This window comes from Atractosteus spatula, chromosome 24 (assembly GCF_055471065.1).
Source record: "Atractosteus spatula isolate fAtrSpa1 chromosome 24, fAtrSpa1.hap1, whole genome shotgun sequence".
Taxonomy (NCBI): domain Eukaryota; kingdom Metazoa; phylum Chordata; class Actinopteri; order Semionotiformes; family Lepisosteidae; genus Atractosteus; species Atractosteus spatula.
The window spans coordinates 9,394,864-9,413,989 of record NC_142729.1 but is presented as its reverse complement, the minus strand read 5'-3'; the positions used below and the strand labels follow the sequence as shown (position 1 = coordinate 9,413,989).

General features: G+C 38.1%; 1 protein-coding gene and 1 gene segment (V, D, J or C); one reads left to right on the top strand and one right to left on the bottom strand.

Moving 5' to 3' along the window:
• The window catches only part of LOC148815865 (Ig kappa chain V region Mem5-like), a 364,398-nt gene that overhangs the window by 90,421 nt on the left and 254,851 nt on the right, over positions 1-19,126 (top strand).
• On the bottom strand, positions 1,192-5,779 carry LOC148815869 (B-type lectin plumieribetin-like). Its single transcript, XM_088904840.1, has 3 exons — positions 5,698-5,779; positions 3,120-3,213; positions 1,192-1,555 (listed from the first exon to the last, which is right to left on the bottom strand). The coding sequence occupies exons 1-3, from the start codon at positions 5,772-5,774 to the stop codon at positions 1,274-1,276; spliced, it is 453 nt and encodes a 150-aa protein (XP_088760966.1). The 5' UTR covers positions 5,775-5,779; the 3' UTR covers positions 1,192-1,273.

Genomic DNA, 19,126 nt, shown 5'->3' with positions numbered 1-19,126 from the left:
ATTTGGCAAATAAACCCCTCTACCTACATTGTATGTAACATTCACAGTAGTGGTGACATTGAAGGCAATATCTCATTACCTGAAAATCTGCAAAATGAACCAATTTTTCACTACTATTATGAGAACTTTGATCATAAGAACAGTTCAAAACAAGAGTGGGCCATTTTGCCCATCTAGCCTGTTTGGTAGTTAGTAGTTAAAGGGGAACTGCAATGCTATTTTCAGATTTTGGGGTTACAAAAAATCAGCATGAAAGAGTGCATTTCAAACCGTAATAACAGTAAAATACACAGCGTCTTCTAAAACCTCCAATTTGCATCACAAAATAGATTAAACTTCCAGGTATTGTCACGATCGTCATCCCTATTCTAGAGGGCGTTCCGACCCTTTTGTGTTTTAGTTTCATTATCACGTACACCTGTCCCTGGATTCACCAGTATTATTTAAACCCGGTGCTCCGGAAGTATTGGAAGACTTATGCCCGGAGGCCCACCTAGCATCAAGTCGCCATATGTCCGCAGCTTGAAGGCATAGGCTTCCAAATGGTGTCCTGACCAGCCGAGTCCAGGGCTCAGAGCGCCTGGTCTCATTATCCTTTTAACCTTTGTGTTCCTGATTGAGTTCCCCCTTCCTACGGATTTTAATCGTCTTGTCTTGGATGGATCACCTGGTTTTGGATTTTGGACTGTTTTTGGACTTGTAAGTCTGCCCTCACCCCTTGCACCTGGATCACTGTCAGCACCGCCCCCTGTTCGATATCCCTCCCATTACTCACCATATTTTCCCCGTAGCTCTTCTCTAGTCACTTCTGGATTATACCGTCGGCACAGTGTCCTAAACTACGCACTTCATGGGAGTCAGGACCGACTCCTGTTACAGGTATGCACAGCACCATGTTTGCCATGAATGAGGCAAGAAAACTTCTGGTGACGTGTGTGGCCCTATGACAGACTTGTGAATACAGTACTTATAGGTTAATTGGCCATGAGTGTGGAAATGTCTGTTATCTCAAACTATCCTAGAACTGTGAAGCCTTCTGACATCCCTACACAGAATTGCAGCCTTAAATACAGAATTGTAAGAGGTGCTGTTAGTCCTCCTTGTCCAGGATTTAATGAGTCCCAGCTAGACATTAAACCACAAGTAACAGAAACATAAAATGCTTCACGTATATATATATATTTATTTTTATTTTGTATGCTTACCTATTTGAACATTGAACAAGCTAAAACAGAACAATTTAATGGAGTTGTCAATTGGCAGCAGTGCTCAGCTAAAAGTTTACTCCATACTTGAGGCCCCGAGATGTTGCAGAAGACCAGACTTCATAACCGTCTCTTGCAACAATCAAGATGCCATCGTTTCTCAGCTGAAGCACGCAGTCTTTGAAGCCGATGCTAGTGTAGGTGTTGGTCTGCCACATGGCTTTTCCATCAGTCTTGTAGGCCACCAGGTTAGAGTCAGTCTGCATTATCAGATGATCAGCATTGTATGTCCCAGCAGTGTCACTGTCCCAGATTGGTTTTGGGCCATACACCACAAAGCTACCATCATCCTTGAAAAGTTCACAAAATAACAAAAAGTTTTCAGTTTTCTCAGTTGTAAGCCTTAAACATAATTCCAAAGTAAACAAGTTCAAACAACAGTATACAATGTAAACTAGAGAGCTGTATCAGTGTGTATCAGCTGTATCAGAGCCGCAAAGGAAGAAATAAAGCTTAATTCTAAATGGAAAAGTAAATAAAAGGAAAAGAAAATGAACTAAAGAAGGCTCCATGGTGAACCTGTTGGTAATTATGCATTTATTTAAAAGTTTCATAGGAGAATTAATCTTGTCCTATTTCAATGAAGTGACATTCCAGGTCACTAGGTGGGTTTGGCAAGTTAAAACATACAGTACCTTACCCTTAATATTTGATTAAAATCATCTTTTTGTGTACAATATGTAAAAAGTACACTAAAACAGTAAATATGGTGTCAGGGTCAAAAAGCCGCATCACTGAAATACTTTCTCATGATATTGGTACTGGAGCAAAATAATGAATAATAGAAGAGCAAACAATTCTAGAATTTCTGATAAAAGTACAATGCAATGTACTTGGAGTACATGTTCCAGTCATGGAACATGGAAGTCTGTTCAACCCTCAGTGCAGTTACAGGTAAGTTTTTAGTCAGACCTGCACAGAAGAAGCAGAGGTATTGTTGATCGCATATACTAAAACATGTGAGGTACGAATAGACAGAGCCCTGTGTTGTAATGAAATTAGAAGCCAGTGTAGGAGATCGTCTCAGTAATTGAGGGGTTCAAGCCATCATCACACGATCTCTCTACCCCAGTATGAAGAAAGCAGACACTGGGTGCCACATTTTAGAGATCAGGCTTTCAATACTTCAACTCTTCTCCTTCAAAAACAAAAATTACATAATGGGGATCTGCAAATGGCGATGGTAAATGAAGAATAGAGGCAGTGCTCTTATGTGCAGAAATACTCCTTTTTCAAGATATCCACCTGGTAATACATCCATATATACTGTATAAGGAAGGTTCTTATTTTAATATATCAAATCATATCTACAATATACATATTAATTCTACAGCCCAGAGGAGGTCTAATTTGTAATAGTAGAGTATGCTAATGATTCACATGATTAACAATACAGCTAATGAATAAGAGATGTTTGTACTTCTAGTCATCTAGACCAGAGACCTAGAGACTGGAAGTGAGCAAGTTATCCAACTGAATCTCAATGGATTTCATATAATTTGTTTTAAATGTCATGCCATTAATACAATATTATTGTGGTCTACATATTACATTATAAATAAAGCAAAATCAATATTAGTTTGAGTACAGTATGTTTGCTATGAAACAAATAATAGTAACAGGCAAACCTAGATACAGTCCATAGTTTATTTGTTCTCATGAAGCTTTTTCTTAGTTTTCGGATAATTTCTTAAAATGTTCTGGACAATTTCATGCGGGCTTAGTGAATGTGTTAAGTCTAAGTACAGGAATGAAGGATTCTTAAGTATGTAAAGAAGCTAATAACAAATCATACATACCCTGAAGTAATATATGTTTTTGTTTAATTTTATTTGTGAAAAAGGAGTCACTTACCTGAAATACAGCTTTGAACTTGCCATTTCTTGAAAGCAAATATTCTCCCTTCCTCAGCTGTTCACCTTTCCTTAGCTGATCCGAAATAACATGTCTGAAATACATCATTTAACATACAGCTAAATTTAATTTTCTTAATAAGATATGCACTTCAGAAGCTTTTATGCTCCATTTCTAAATTTGCCCTACCTGTCCAATCTCCCATTATTCTCTTATTTTCTAATATTAGATGTGATAAGGTTACTATTCACATTTTGTTTTCAACACCTAAACTAGCGAGCTTGTGATTTGAATAATTCTATGGTCACTGGTCTTAGCCTGGGTCATATCACTAGCTGACTGCGACTGGCGCTCCCCGAGCAGTGACTTATGAATGGCTGAGTATTGGGATGAGGTTGCTGGCCCAGACCCTTGCCTCTCAGCAGTACGGTGACCTCTGTGCCCACCAGGTTGCTTGCAGCTGCAGTATGTAGTGTCGGCAGTGAATGATGCACCTCTCCTCCAATTGGCACTCAATTTGGAGAATCCCAGAGTAAACTATTTCAGTAACATTTTAAACAGGTAGATGTGGACTTGAACAGGTTTTTCCAATATTTTCTTGTATGCCTCTATAACTGTTAATTTTCTAAATTCCTTTAGCCAATTTAGTCTGAACTTCACAGGCATGTTTCTAAGAAAAAGGCATTGGGAATTCATTTTTCTTTACTTTTTGTATTTGTAATTTGCCTTTTAAATACTACAGTGTAAATTATTTTGTATCAAAAATATTATTTTGAGCACTCTGTATTTCAAAATAGTAATGGATAATATTCCACTAAAGCACCAATAATATATACAATAAATCATGTTTCATTAAGGGACTTAATGAAACATGATGTATTGTATATATTAAATCAATAAATTTCCAAAGTTTAGATGTCTTGAAAGACATCATTGTGTATCTTTTCAATTCATACAGTATCTCTCTTTGACATTTTGGCCCTTTGTTACAGAAGTTAAATTAAGTGTAACATCAGAAAAAAACTGATTCACTCCCTGTGCTATAGTGATTGTACAGTACCTAAAAAGTTATTAGATCTTCACTAAAGCTTTAATAAAGATTATGATAACCTGACTAAATGTATATGTAAGTTTGGGAAAAGTGGCTTTGTTCGCAAACCACCTATCAGAGAGAAAATGAGACACAACTGGCCTGATTAAATTATTGGAATCTAGTGGGAGTGAGAGGTCACATGAGGTAAAGGGAGGATATGATTGGCTCTGTGTGTAATTGGCCATAACCCTGCATTAATGAGCTGTGTATATTAGCAGCCAAGAAGTAACAGGTGGCTTATCTTTTTTCTAGGTTCTAGCAGTGGTCAGAAGTGAAGGCAGAGAGATGCAGTAGGGTAGGTTAAATTCTATGGGCTCCTGTGCTTTAACATCAGCAGACAGATGTGCAGGGTAGAGGGAAGATCATAAGTAGGGGAAAGATGCAGAGTGTTTTGCAGCTCAATCACTCAGGTAGAATATTCAGGTATTGAGTTTATTAGGCTCCAGTGTTTTATCATGATAGGTGATTAGTACTGATGCTGTACTAAGTATGTGAGGGTTACAAAAATAACCAAGTTGTGATTTATGTAATTGAGAGACCTGGAGAAGTTGAGAAGAAGTCCAGAACAGGAAAATTCCTAAGACCAACTGTTGGAGTTAATTTGAAGAGAAGTGATAGTGACTTTGCTGAAAGCTTCTGGGAGAAAAATAACTGAACAGTGGACAGTGTAGGTCCCTCTAAAAAGGGACCCCTGCAATGTCTTGGAGCCTGGAGGAGTTCTGTTGGCCAGACTCAATGACTGCCCAGTCATAAGTGCAAACTTAGGGGACATGCTGACTACTGTATGAACTATAAGTGGTTCAATGTGTTGACATAACAACCATTTCTCCTAGTCCACAGTTCTGCATTCGCTTTCTCAAAAAGCGGGTTTGGGACTCCTGTTGCAAAAACATCTGAAACCAAAATTATCCTGAAACTAGGATCACACCTTCTTCCTTTTCTCTATGACAGACCTGTTTCCTTCTAATCCTCTCTGTTCATTTGCAGGTTTTGACTGCACCATCTGAGTATCATCTCTGCTGCTGCCTCCTCTCCACTCCCAGCTTTTGTTCTCCCATGCTCTATCAGCTTCTGACTTTCCTCTCCTTCTCGCACCAGAAGAAGGCTCCACAGCTGAAACGTTGTCTTTCTTCTCTTTTCAGTATGGAATAAACCTTTACTTCCTTTGCAGCTTATGCATGCTGACACGGCTACCTACTCAAGCTACTTCATATGCACATATGCAAATATCCAGAAATGACAAAATGTCATTTTTTGTCTCGCGTTTATCTGAAATTCCGTTGTCAGTAGTACACTGCTAAAATTATATTTCTCTTTACTGTCAAAATCCTTATGCTTATCTTTACCACTGTTGCTGATCTTAAAAATACTTTTTATTTAAGTTATTTTGATCAGAGAAGACTTAGTTTTCCAAAGTATAGTATTTGTATAATTTATTATTGTTTATATAATTCTAATAAAGGTTTTGTAATAGAATTTATTTACCGACTACATTTTGCTGACACTCGTACCACAGTCATGATCAAAAGGAACAGCAGCAGTGCAGCCATCTTCGGAATCATCTTGTTTCTGTACCATCAGAGGAAGGAAGAAAGATCCATACATGAACATACAAGCTGCCATCTTCAGCATACAAAAAGAAATGGCAAATTCAAATTCATACGAGTGAATGGAGTATTAATAGTTGAGTTGTAAGGAAGAACTCTCTTCATAGGGCAAATCGCAGAAAAAGGCAAATTAATCTTAGCATCATTGGAATGACAATTTGAATTGCAACTGGAAATTGAAGCTGGGCTTTGTGGACATGATCATCAGCATTATTCTTGATGAAAGAAGATGACACTCTATTGTGTTTTGATCTGTGTTTATGCATCAATGGGTCGTTGAGTCCTTGTCGAGATTAAGGAAATCATGGACTTCCACATATAACAGGACGTTTTGACAAGGCACCTTTCTGTCAAGAAGCTCAGGCTTTGCTAGCAATGGCCTGCAGACATCCAGCTCTCTCCCACAGCCTCCACGGACAGCTTGGACTCCTTCAGGCCATATTTTACTGCCTCCATGGCTTTCATAGAGAGCCAACATCTCAGGCACTGCAGCTGCACACAACCCACTTCTCAAACATACTGCACCTGCCTAGACCCACTGCCACACCCCTGCATATGCCAGAAGGACCCACTCACACACACACACTGCACTCACAGACCACTCATGCTGCAATTGTGGTTGGATGGAAGAATCCTCTACTGCCATAGCACTACAGAGAGGTGATTTTCCTTCCCTCTCTCTCCATGAACTACACAAGAAGCAGGGCACAGGCCCTATTACAGGAGTAAGATAAGCTGTTGGTCATCTAAGTCCTTGCAGCTGTGGGTTCTTAAAGATACACTCGCTGATGGCCTTTCACACTTACACTATACTGTTTTTTTCTTTTTCACTTTAAATATAAGATATTGAAAGTGAATGAAGCACCTCATCTACAGCAGATGTAGGGTGATTTTAATGTAACAAGTAAAGGTTTATTCCATGCTGAGAAGAGAATAAAAGAAACAACGTTTCCGTTGTGGAGCCTTCTTCGGGTGTCAAGTAGAAGGCTCCACAGCTGAAACGTTGTTTCTTTTCTTCTCTTTTCAGCATGGAATAAACCTTTACTTGTTCCTTCGTATTGTTATCACTTTAATTTAGAATAAATATTTACCTTTTACCTTACAAACACCGTCTTTTGGATGAGACGTTAAACCGAGGTCCTGACTCTCATTAGTCATTAAAGATCTCTGGGCATTTCTCAAGAAGTGTAGGGGGTTATTCCAGTGTCCAGGCCAAATTTCCCCCTCGGCCCTTACCGTGGCCTCCAAATTGTCTCTATGTATGATGGGTTTGCACTTGCCCTGTGATGGACTGGCGCCCTGTCCAGGGTGTACCCTGCCTTGCACTCGTTGCTTGCCAGGTAGGCTCCGGCTTCTCACGACACCGTGTGGTAATAAGCAGTTTAGTAAATGACATGACATGACCTTACAAACATTCTCTTAAACATATACAGTATTAGACATATTAGATAGCTGCATTTAGTCTGGCCGATGCAGAAGTAAGAGTCCTATTTCTCAGATTCTTCACATGGAAAAACTACTTGATTTTCTATTCTAGTTTTTCTTTCCCATAAAACTGTAGAACTCAGTGAACATTTGACAAATGTCAGAGTATGAGAATGATCATCTCTGATATTCAGAACTCCAGCCTTATGGATTGCTATTGCTACTGTACCTTCAATGATGTTAGAAAATTATAACTTCTGGTTGAAAACAAACCAAAAGTAACAATAAACTTTCTGACCACATACGGGTAATGGGGACTCCCCTCCACCACCACCAATGTGTAGCCCCCACCTGGATGATGCAACGGCAGCCAAAGTGTGCCAGTATGCTCACCGCACATCAACTATAACCTGGGATTTTTAATGACCACAGAGAGTCAAGACCTCAATTTTACACTCATCTGCAGGAAGGCATCCTTTTTACAGTTTAGTGTCCCCGTCACTATAAGGGGACATTAAAACCCATACAGACTGCAAGGTGAGCACTCCCTACTGGTCTCACTAACACCTCTGCCAGCAGCAACCCTAGCTTTCCCAGGGGTCTCCCATTCAGGTACTGGTGAGGTTCACACCTGCTGAGCTTCAGTGGGCTGCCAGATTTGAGTTGCAGGGTACTGTACTTGCTGGCTATAGCATTACAATATATGGCTATGTGTATCATACTGTATATATTCAATATAATTGTGCTAATTTAGAATTTAAAATTTAAACTTGATATTTACCCATTAATAGATTTGTAATACCAACCTTGCAAGAATGCTTTTTGCCTGTGACGATATTTGTGTTTTAAATAGATGTTTGAATAGATTAATAACAGTAATTGAGCATTATTCCAACATACAACAAAATTAACCTTATTCTGTGTTAAAATGTTGTATAAAATTGAAGACAATTATAAAGCAACATGAAAACTGGTTAAAATGTAGTTTTAAAAAGCAAACTTTTTTTCAGACTTTTCAATATGTAGTCCAACATTGTTTTGCCAAACTATTTTATAATGTTGATTTATTTTCTGCTATTAATGAATTTAAAATGTCAACATAACTCATCTGGTCATTTCAGAGCATCTGAGTCTTTGGAAACAGTACTAATCTAAAGTATGACAAAGGAGAAGAAGAAGGAAATTACTTCCTGCTGCCTTGTTGACCTCATAGTTATACTGTACAGCTCTACTATGGAGTGCTGCTACTGTATTTGCATCTGTTCACTAGCATTTAACTGATCAATTAAGAACATTGCATGGATCACAACACAGAAGAAAAGACTCACACATACAGTACACATAAATACACAGAGAGTACTTACAGGTAAAACTGCAGGTGGTGTAATAAAATACCAAGGTGGAAGCACTACTATATATACACACTGAGGAGGAAGAGGCTATGAAAGGGGCTTTTTGTGTTTTTTGTTCTTCTTTGTTCCTCTTTCTTAGTTTCTGGAGCAGTCAGTTCTTTAAATATGTGGTCAGTTGATAGCTTATTCAAAACCACACTAATCAGATAACACTTACTGTTATAGAGAAAAAACGTTAAAAAGCGAAGGATGCATTTAAAAAAAGAATTAGAAGATAATCAGCATCCAACCCACTGCATCTGTGACCTACTGTACCACCCTGAGACCAACGGCAACTTTGAAAGTGTCAGAGTTTAGTATAAAACAGCGTCACTCCACCAAGGGGTTTTGTAAGGAAATTAAGAATCCGGCATTGATTTTACAAGAAAACATAAATGTGATACTGCAATCTTATGACAAAAGGTTTTGTGGTCAGACAAAACAAAATGGGAACTTATACACTTACAGTATATACTGGTCTATATACAGTACAAAGCATTACATATGATGCAAGCGCATTATTAAGTCAATTAAATCACAACTGTCAAGCTGTTCAATTTCTTACAGTTCCTACATTGCTGGCCTTTTGCATGCCATTTGGAGCCTAGGTTCAGTTCTGAGCCTAGAGTGCTGTCTGTGTGGAGTTTGTTCAAGTAGGTAGCTGTGTCAGCATGCATAGGCTGCAAAGGAACAAGTAAAAGTTTATTCCTTGCTGAAAAGAGAAGAAAAGAGACACAATGTTTCGTCTGTGGGGCCTTCTTCAGGTGTGAGAAAGAGAGGAAAGTCAGAAGCTGATAGAGCATAGGAGAACAAGAGCCGGGAGTGGAGAGGAGGCAGGAGCAGGAGAGAAGCAGAGATGACACTCAGGTGGTGCGAAGTCAAGGGAGGTGAAGAGAGGTGTGAAGTCAAAACCTGCAAATGAATAGATAGATTAAGAAGGAAATGAGTCCATCATTGAGAGAAAGAGGAAGGTGTGATTCTAGTTTAAGGATAATTTTGATTTCGGATGTCTTTCTGCAATAGGAGTTAAGAAATCCTTCTTTGAGAATGCAGATGGAGAGATCAGTATGATCATGGCCATTAGAGGATAAAATGAGAAACTATGGCTTGGAGAAATCTTTCATCCTCAGAGCCCTGACATGTTCTCTGAAGCAGCCACCTAGTCTCCTTCCTGTTTCCCCAGTGTAGATACAGTAGCTGGGCATTTTCTGCGAGAGATGCAGTAAATAAGGTTGCCGGACTTACAAGATGTCATCTGAGTTATCCGGAACTGTCCAGAGGGGCCTTGAATGACCGTGGTATTAGAATGAGTGTGGTGTTGTCGGGGACACCAGGCACTTTTTTGGATAAGGAGCATCCAAATAGAATCAACCTGGTGAGGAACTTCTACTGCTACAGGAATTTTGACAGGGAATTAAACGTGAAATACATTGAGGTGGCTCTTTGATCTTTGATCTCCCCAATTGGTTTGGGTAAGTTGGTTTGATGTGCAGATCCCCTGGCAGTGCTACTATCAAGGGGATCTGTTACACCTGTATTTGCATGAGTTTCTTTCAGGTCCTCCAGTTTTCTCCCACAGTCCAAAGACATACTGGCAGACTAATTGGCTTCTGAGAAAAACCTTTTTTGAAGACATACATGGCAGGTATTATATTATGCACTCAGTTTTCAGAATGTGAAAACACATATAAAAAGGTACAAAGGTTAAAAACAACTTGGTTTACAGAAAACAAACCTTGAGCAACTGACTTTAGACCTCATCTTGCATTCCCTTTCTAATCAGTAACAAGGGAGGGAATGTTACAACAGAGCACAAATTATGAGGCATTGGGCAAAACAAACTAGCAGAAAATAATAATTGCATCACTTTTTTATTAGATGAAAAAAGAAGCAAAAAGTCTTATTAGTGTGAAAAGCTCAGTTTATCAAATTTAAGTTTTTAGTGAAGGTAAACAACACATTCTTATGGTTTTAAGGACAAAGTCCCTGAAATAATTCATGGTCCTCAAACATCTGACTGGGAAGCCTGCTCCAGGTGCCCACTAATTTGGTGTAAAAAAGTGCTTCCTTTCCTGTGTCCTAGATTCATTCCCTTGTAGTTAACATTTTGTACCATGTCCTTGTTTTACTACTGAGTGTGAAATAATTATTTAGACTGACTCTATCTACAGATGCAGCCATTCAAAGTGCGCGTTACAGACACGTACCGCAGGTGACGTCGCTCAGTATGACGCAAGATGACGCGGGGCACCGCAGTACGTGATTGGTTGACCGACAGGGGCACTCGTGGTCCGTTGGTCTGTCGTAGAAAGACAGTAAACGTCTTTGCTGTGCCCGTTGTAGGTATTGAATTTTACCACTGAAGGGAAATCTTAGTAGCTGAGCATAAAAAGAATAGGAGCATACTGTAACGCGTGTGAAGGTCATAAACGATATTAATTTTGGAACATAAACATACAGTGTATAGCTGGTCTTGGTACTTTAAAGAAAAAAATACACACCAGTATTCCATTTCTCCCTAAACATTTTAAGCTTCGAAGTCTTTAACTAACGCGATACCGGAGTCAACAAGCATACTTTTAGAATTTGATTAAAAGGGAATATAATATGGAATCGCGTATCTAAAGAATTTAATAATGGTATTCGTGTGCTGCGACAGGGCTGTGTAGGGCTGTTTCGCCTGCCTGTTCATGTGAGCTGTCTTGTAGACGTGACTACCAGCTGACAGGTTGTGTTTTCGAATCCAGCTGGTGCTGGTCTTTTCTTTTAAGAAACATTTCTTCGAAAAAATAGAATAGCGATATTATGGACAATCAATTGACTTTTATATTTCAAAATATCGCAACATGATCGATATTTGCGATATTTTGAACATATCTTCCCTTCTGACAGCGGTGCCTGCTTCTATTGTGTGTGTGTGTGCAACAGAGTAAATTTTTAATAGCGTTTTAAGCGAATAGGTAATTAGATTGCTCGTAAACCTAATCGCTTTTTCTACATAAACACAGCATGATTACTCTCTGAAAATGCTTTTCCTTTATTTTTAAAGTAGGCTCAGATTTCAACTATAGATCGTATTATTATAAACTTTCTTGGAAAAATGTATTTTATGTAAACCATGTTTGCTATTAATTCATTTAGGGCTAAAATACGTTCATTGTCTTCCAATCGAGTCGAGTTGACATTGGAAGCCTGCCACACCCGGACTGTTAAACCAACGCATTAGCACGTCAAAGCCCATTGAGGGTATTGAGCCAGTATTGGCTTTAGTATTCCCCCCCTCTCCCCTCAATTCAATTCAATTCAAGGTGTTTTATTTGCATGACAGATGGGTACAAGCAGTGTTGGGTATGTATATTGTAACGCTTACGGCAGACAGGCACTGTGTAACAGCCGGCGCACCAGAGCAGCGCACCGAGGGAGCGTCTGCATTTATAACTTGGTTTTTAAAATTAGTCAAGCAATATGAAGCATCTTCTTTTACTTTTGAGTCCCTTAAATACATTGAACACAGCTTTCTCACCACTTAAGATTGCTCTTGATACCATCCTTACACAAAGCAGAAGGGAGATTTTAGTGCCTGAGCATAAAAAGAATAGGAGCATACTGCAACGCGTGTGAAGTCCATAAACGATATTAATTTTGGAACTTAAACGTTCAGTATATGGCTGGTCTCGGTACTTTAAAGAAAACATACACACCAGTATTCCATTTCTCCCTAAACATTTTAAGCATCGAAGTCTTTAAGTAACGCGATACCGGAGTCAACAAGCATACTTTTAGAATTTGATTAAAAGGGAATATAATATGGAATCGCGTATCTCAAGAAATTAATATGCAATAACTGAGTCAAGGGACTCAGAGGATCCAAGGCTAGACTGAGTATAATAGGCTTCGGGCTTCTATTGTGACATCTACTGTAAATTACAGAAATGTTAAAAGTAAACAAAATAAAGTAACTAAAATGTGGTCTAAAATCACCCCTTTAGACACCCCTTTTACTTCACTGGTGTCAGATATGAAAGGCAATAGTCTCCCGTTCTGTCTGCTGTGTGTTGCAGCAGAGGGACTCCCTGCCGCTGAAAGGGGCAGAGTAACTTGCATGCCCTCTAGTACAGTTTACACATGCACGACTTTAAAAGCTAGCAAGACAGGTTTCGATTCACATTAGCTGGCGAGCCTTGTTAAAAAAACGAATGATAATGTAACATGCCACTGTTCATGAACAAAGTTATACTGAGATTTCCTAAGATACGCGATTAAAAAATAAATAAATAAAAATTTGAATCTCCCGCGGAACACATTCCATAAGAATCAGTGGTTTTACAGTATATATCGCCTTTAAAGGTGGCTTCTCAAAACGCTTTACGGGATAAAAACAACCAGAACAGCAGCAACAACAATATTGTATTTCGTTGCACTTTGAAAACCAAGTAATAACTTAACTATACAGTACGTGCAAACGTTTCGTATGTTGCTGTCGTGAATGTCTGCGTACCCATAAGTATCTTATTTGCCTTGAGTCTGTCTACAGTATCTCTGTCCCACTACCCCCATCTCTCCCTCAATTCAATTCAAGGTGTTTTATTTGCATGACAGATGGGTACAATTCTTGTTGGGAATGTATACTTTGATATTTACACCCGGCGCGGCACCGAGGGAGCGTCTGCATTTATAACTTGGTTTTTAAAATTAGTCACGCAATATGAAGCATCTTCTTTTACTTCTGAGTCCCTTAAATACATTGAACACAGCTTTCTCACCATCCTTACACAAAGCAGAAACTGTCCGATGACTCACAGTACAAGTGGAAAGATTACAGATTTTAATCGTCTTTAATTTTGTCTTTAATTTTGCCTGTGGAGTGTATCTTATTAAGCTCTAAATTGCATTTTGAGCGCGGTTTTTTACTTTTTTTTAATTGCATTTTGGGCGCGGACAGCACATACAAGGGTTAATGAACTGCGCCAAGAAATTTAAAATAGTATTCTTTAGGTGTGAGGGTAGGAGTGGACCGCAGCAGGCATAATCAGCAAACCAGGAAAACAAAGAACAGGACAGGTGAGATGTGTATCCAGAAAGCGAGTGATCAGAAAAAGGAAATGGAAAACGCAGAAAAAGAAAACGCTTTACAGGATAAAAACAATAACAACAGTAGTGGCTGGGCAAACGATTTTTTTTATCGAAATACAAATTGAGATACTGTACTGTATAATGATGTGCATGAACAAAGGTATACTGCAATTTTCCTTAGATACGCGATTAATGCTTCGTAGGAGGAGGCGGTCTTTTCCTCTTGTCTAACAGTTTGTCCACAAACAAAACATTCCTGTTAGACAAAAGGAATTGAAAAAAACCAATTTTGTCAATGAAAACCGGTGTGTGTGTCTCTCCCTGCTGGATGTTCCTCTCACAAACTGCTGAATGAATAAAATAATTTTATTGAAAATGCGTTTGCGATTGTCTGGTATTTAATCTGGTCCCTTTTAACTGTTTTTCGATCTACTGTATTGCTTTGAGATGCCACTTTTAAAGGCGATATGTAAAATAAAGTTTTTTTTATTATTGTTATAGAGAAACATGATCAGATTTTCCCTGGTTCAGAAAAAAGATCTAAAGTGCTACACATAACTTTCTTAATTCGATGTATTTAAAGCAGTGAACTACTGTAGGTGTCACATAACATTCAGAAATACAATCACGTATTTGACAAATAAAAACGATTATAATCTAATCCTTCCACGTTTGATCCCAAAATCCCAAGAAATATAAATCTTGACGGGTAGAAAGCTATGCTGAAAGTTTATTAAGATGCTTAGAAGACAAAGATACTGTATCAATTTATGTTGCATTAGCCTGATTATGATTAAAAAACACATATAATTAAACACGCGTTTGCGATTTAAATCAGAACACGATTTAAATCAATATCGATTCCATATTATATTAGCAGAAAAGCTTAAAACTACCACTTTTTCACACGCTATTTCACATGCTAGTTAAATACTTCGATGCTTAAAATCGTTAGGGAGAAATGGAATACCGGTGTGTATTTTTCCTTTAAAGTGCCGAATCCTGGAATCTGGCTGGCTGACACCCCTCTGAAGTGGTTCCATAAAATCTGGTATACGGAAAAGAAAGCGTTGATAAATACAAGTGTCTTTTAATACACTCTTTGCTGTGCTCTTGAGGCATGACTTTTTGCATGACTCCAAGGCATGACTTTTTTATGTATAAACATCAGTATTTACTGCTATTAATTACTGTACGATTTATAGTTGAAATCTGAGCCTAGATATAAAGTTAGATATAAAGTTAAAATCTTGACAAAGCAATGTAGGAAATACAGAGAAAATAAATTCTTTCTGACATCTAAAATCAGTTTCGATCAAGGTCTCTAAAACGAACAAGAAAAAGAAGATTTTCGGAGGGCAATTACGCTGTGTTTATATAGAATAAGTGATTTATGAGCAATCTAATTTCTTGTTCGTTTAAAACAGTGAAATGTCAGCTGTAAAAGATCGCACCAGAAACAGCACTCACTCTGCCTGTCATAGACGTTCAGGAAAGGCTGAATGAAGTCATGTCAAGTACAATAATTCGGAGAACAATAATACCAGTTGTAGGACAGTATATAAGGAGGATAAGGATTTTGAAGTTGACTCGAAATCTGATAGGTAACCAGTGCAAGGACTTGAAAACAGGTGTAATGCATCCCTGATAGGATTCTTGCTGTCATATTCTGAACATATTGAAGATTGCTCAGTGTGGATTTAATTTCCCCAGTGAACAGGATGTGCATTTATTAATTCTAGAAAAAAAGCCTTTCTTGATTTCTCTAGTTCTTAGTTTCTCTAGTTCCCTTTAAAATAAACTATTATTCCACAATGCAGAGTATTACATGGCCAGTATTTACACATGATATTTGTGATTTAAAGAAATTAACACAAGCAGCTTTTGGAGATTTAAGTGTTGGCTGAGTTATTGCAGGATAAAAGACTAGAGATGTTGGCAAGAAGAAGATAGTTTGGGGAAAGCTGAGGAATACACTTATAACAAGAACACTTCCTAATGGGGTTAGGCATACTTTTGATGAAGATGATGAAGTTAACAGACTATATGTTTACATAGATACTGAAATAAGGATTGTATTTTAGATTATGTGTAGTTGCTGGCATTGAACTGTGTGTTGGATGCACATGAATTGAAGGAATGGGCAAACATAGCTGATGCGGATCCACAGAGCCAGCATATTAAGATGTTTATAATTAGAGGCAATTTGTTTAAATAACTAGGTATGGATACTGATGTGCAAGAGAGGTGGAAAGGCTGTTTCCTTAAGCCAGCAGTAAAAAATATTTTATTCTCAGTGAGATGCTGCCATTTCATAGTGGGTTTCTAACACTGTGTATAGTTCCATCCACACAGTGCCTTTACTTCCATTTCTAATCTCTTTATCCAGTACAGAGGATTTGGAGCCTATCCCAGTAAGCAACGGACACAAGGCAGAATACACCCTGGACATAGCGCCAGTCCATCACAGGACAGACAGACACAAACACACACAGACCAGGGCCAGGTTTCCCATAAACTAATTAACTTACCAGTATGTTTTGGAGTGCGAGAGGGAGTCATATCACACATATGGAGAAAAACCATGTAACCCAGAGAGAACATGTAAACCCCACACACACAGGATGGCAGGAATTGAACCTAGGACCCCAGTGCTGCAAGATAGCAATGCTAACCACTTTGCCACCATTATAAATGGATGGATATCTTAGTTATCTTTCTAGTTCACAGGTTTGCATGCATAATTTAATTTTGAAAGCCACTGAGACATCAGGTACTACTGTTGTATTTATGAAAAAGAAACAAAACAAAAAACATACTAACAACTGTGCCATCCTACGCCTTAGCTAATACATTTTATTATTCATAAACAGTTAACATTGTTAGCAAAATATTTTGAATTATATTTAACCCTATTTTTTCTTTAGTTTTGTATTTAACTTATTATATGATAGTCAGACTTAATGTATATTTGAACAATGAAAATATATTTTTACAAGATTTTACATTAAGCACTTAAAATTAATATGGTTAATAATAGTAAACTGTAACATGCTGTAACAAGATCGGTTAAACAGCGAAGAAAATGCTTTCAGAGAAAATGTTTCAGGTGTGAAGAACATAGATCTCCAATGCAATTTCAACCAAACCTGTTCCCACACACCCTGCCCCCACTACCATTAGAATATACACAAAGCACTCAAATCTTTCGAGCTAATGATCAGGTGACCCGAGAGAGAGCGAGAGAAACACCAAGGGGTATCACCAAGGGTATTAATAATACGATCTATAGTTGAAATCTGAGCCTAAATAAAAAGAAAAAGCAAGTGATTAGGTTTATGAGCAATCTAATTACTTATTCGTTTAAAACGCTATATAAAATAAAGTTTATTATTAATTTGCTGCACAGAGCGGTGAATATTGTTATGCATAAGACAAAGATAACGATCCTGATCAGTTTAGAAATCTGTGTACGCTGTAAGGTTTTTACTTCTTAAACTTTTAAAGTACACGTTTTGAATAGAAAGAAATCCTCTTCCTGTTACAGTATGTATAGCAAACTAGCACGTCTTTTTTCTCCAATCAGAGGGGTGTCAGATGGTGTCAGCCAATCACCATTCTGCGTTGGGTAGCAACGGGTGACTGTTCTCAGGCGGAAGATGTAAACAGCTTAATGTTCGTGTTAAATAATTTTTTAAAATTCAATTAAACGGGCACAATTAAGACATTAAATATACATATACATACTGTATACAGTACAGTTTGCATACGGTAATATGTTACGCGATTAAAAAATAAATAAATAAAACTGGAAGGTTCAGCACCAGCTGGATTCGAGCACACACCCTGCCCGTTGGCAGGCACGCACCTAGACCAGTCGGCTACAGTCAGCTCGCATGAGCAGGCAGGCGAAACAGCCCTACACAGCCCTGCCGCAGTACATGGATATAATCATACCGTTATTAAATTCTTGAGATACGCGATTCCATATTATATTCCCTTTTAATCAAATTCTAAAAGTATGCTTGTTGACTCCGGTATCACGTTAGTTAAAGACTTCGAAGCTTACAATGTTTAGGGAGAAATGGAATACCGGTGTGTATTTTTCCTTGTGATATTTTAAGCTCTAGTTGAATGATAGGTGTCGCATTTTAAATCATTTTCGTAGTTAGAAATTATGAAACGCCCTGTTAAAAGCAAGGAAGTTTTTATGCCCGTTGAAGTAAAACAAAATGCCTGACAAAGTATGGCTTGGACAGATTCCAAGTGCTTGTACAAATGTGCTAAAGAAATTATACTTTGAGTATACAGCTTGTCCAAAGTCATCCATTATTAATACTATTAGTAATATCTCCGGTAAAGGCTTTGATGCATAAATATTTCTGATAAAGGTAGGTTGTGTACTTTTGTCCAACTGAGCAATCTTGCTTTCATAAAATATACCAACATTTTAATGACTGAAGATTAACATGCTGTAATACACTGTTCAAAATTAAAGGCTCAAATGCTGTACATGAGAGGTTAAGCTCCCCCTGGCGGTTTTACAAGGTGACGCCGGATAGTTTCCGGCAGAGCGTCAAATGACGCGCGATTAACACGTCACACTGCGTGACACTGCGAGATGCCGCGCCACGCCCACCGGGGTATGCCGCAAAATAACGCACGCATTTTGAATGGCTGCATCTGTATAAACCTTAAAATATGATATTTAATTCCTTGAATTTGTAAATATTGTAAGAGAAATTATTGGGATGAAATTAAAATGAACTCTTTAGTATGCTTTACCATATTAAAATGATTAAACAACAATCTTCTCTGGGTCTTAAAGAGGGGACAGAGGCCCAAATGAGTAAATTTTTATTTTAATTGCTAAAGACTACACTGAACAATTCTAAATAATCACTTTTAGTGTCTGGTTGCTTAGAGGATGGGTTGTTACCCTTTATCCCTGAAGAGCAGAGGAGATGATCATGGAGTCTCTTCTGAAGGTGGACAGGTGAGGTCACCCCTCTTCAGGAGGTCAGGAAAGGAACAGAGTCCAGGCTACAAAGAAGAAGAGATCAGTTCTTATTTTAGTACTGAAGTCAAGGCTCAGTACAGCAGGGTGAGAAAGATCACTGCCAGTTTTACTGATGAGCTTATCTTTATAACCATCAAGCATCGCAAAAACACATCTTAGTAGTCACTTCCTCCTTTTGTCTAAACTGACACATCCCCTCTTTCTGTCTGTTACTCAAAGTTCATTGAGTTGATTTCTAACAATTTGCACTCTGTTCCTTATCCAAGGATGAATAGCTTGTTTTGTTACTGTCTGCTGACTGATTTTATTTTAATCAAATAGCATTGTATTTAATAAACCTTGTTAAGCATAAACAATGTTTTATAAGCAATGGGTTAACATAAATATAAAATACAGGT

Coding starts and splice junctions, on each gene's coding strand:
- LOC148815869 (XM_088904840.1), bottom strand. CDS start 5,774: ATGATTCCGAAGATGGCTGCACTGCTGCTGTTCCTTTTGATCATGACT. Junction 3,214..5,697: donor GTGTCAGCAAAATGTAGTCG/GTAAATAAATTC, acceptor GATGTATTTCAG/ACATGTTATTTCGGATCAGC. Junction 1,556..3,119: donor AGTTCAAAGCTGTATTTCAG/GTAAGTGACTCC, acceptor GAACTTTTCAAG/GATGATGGTAGCTTTGTGGT.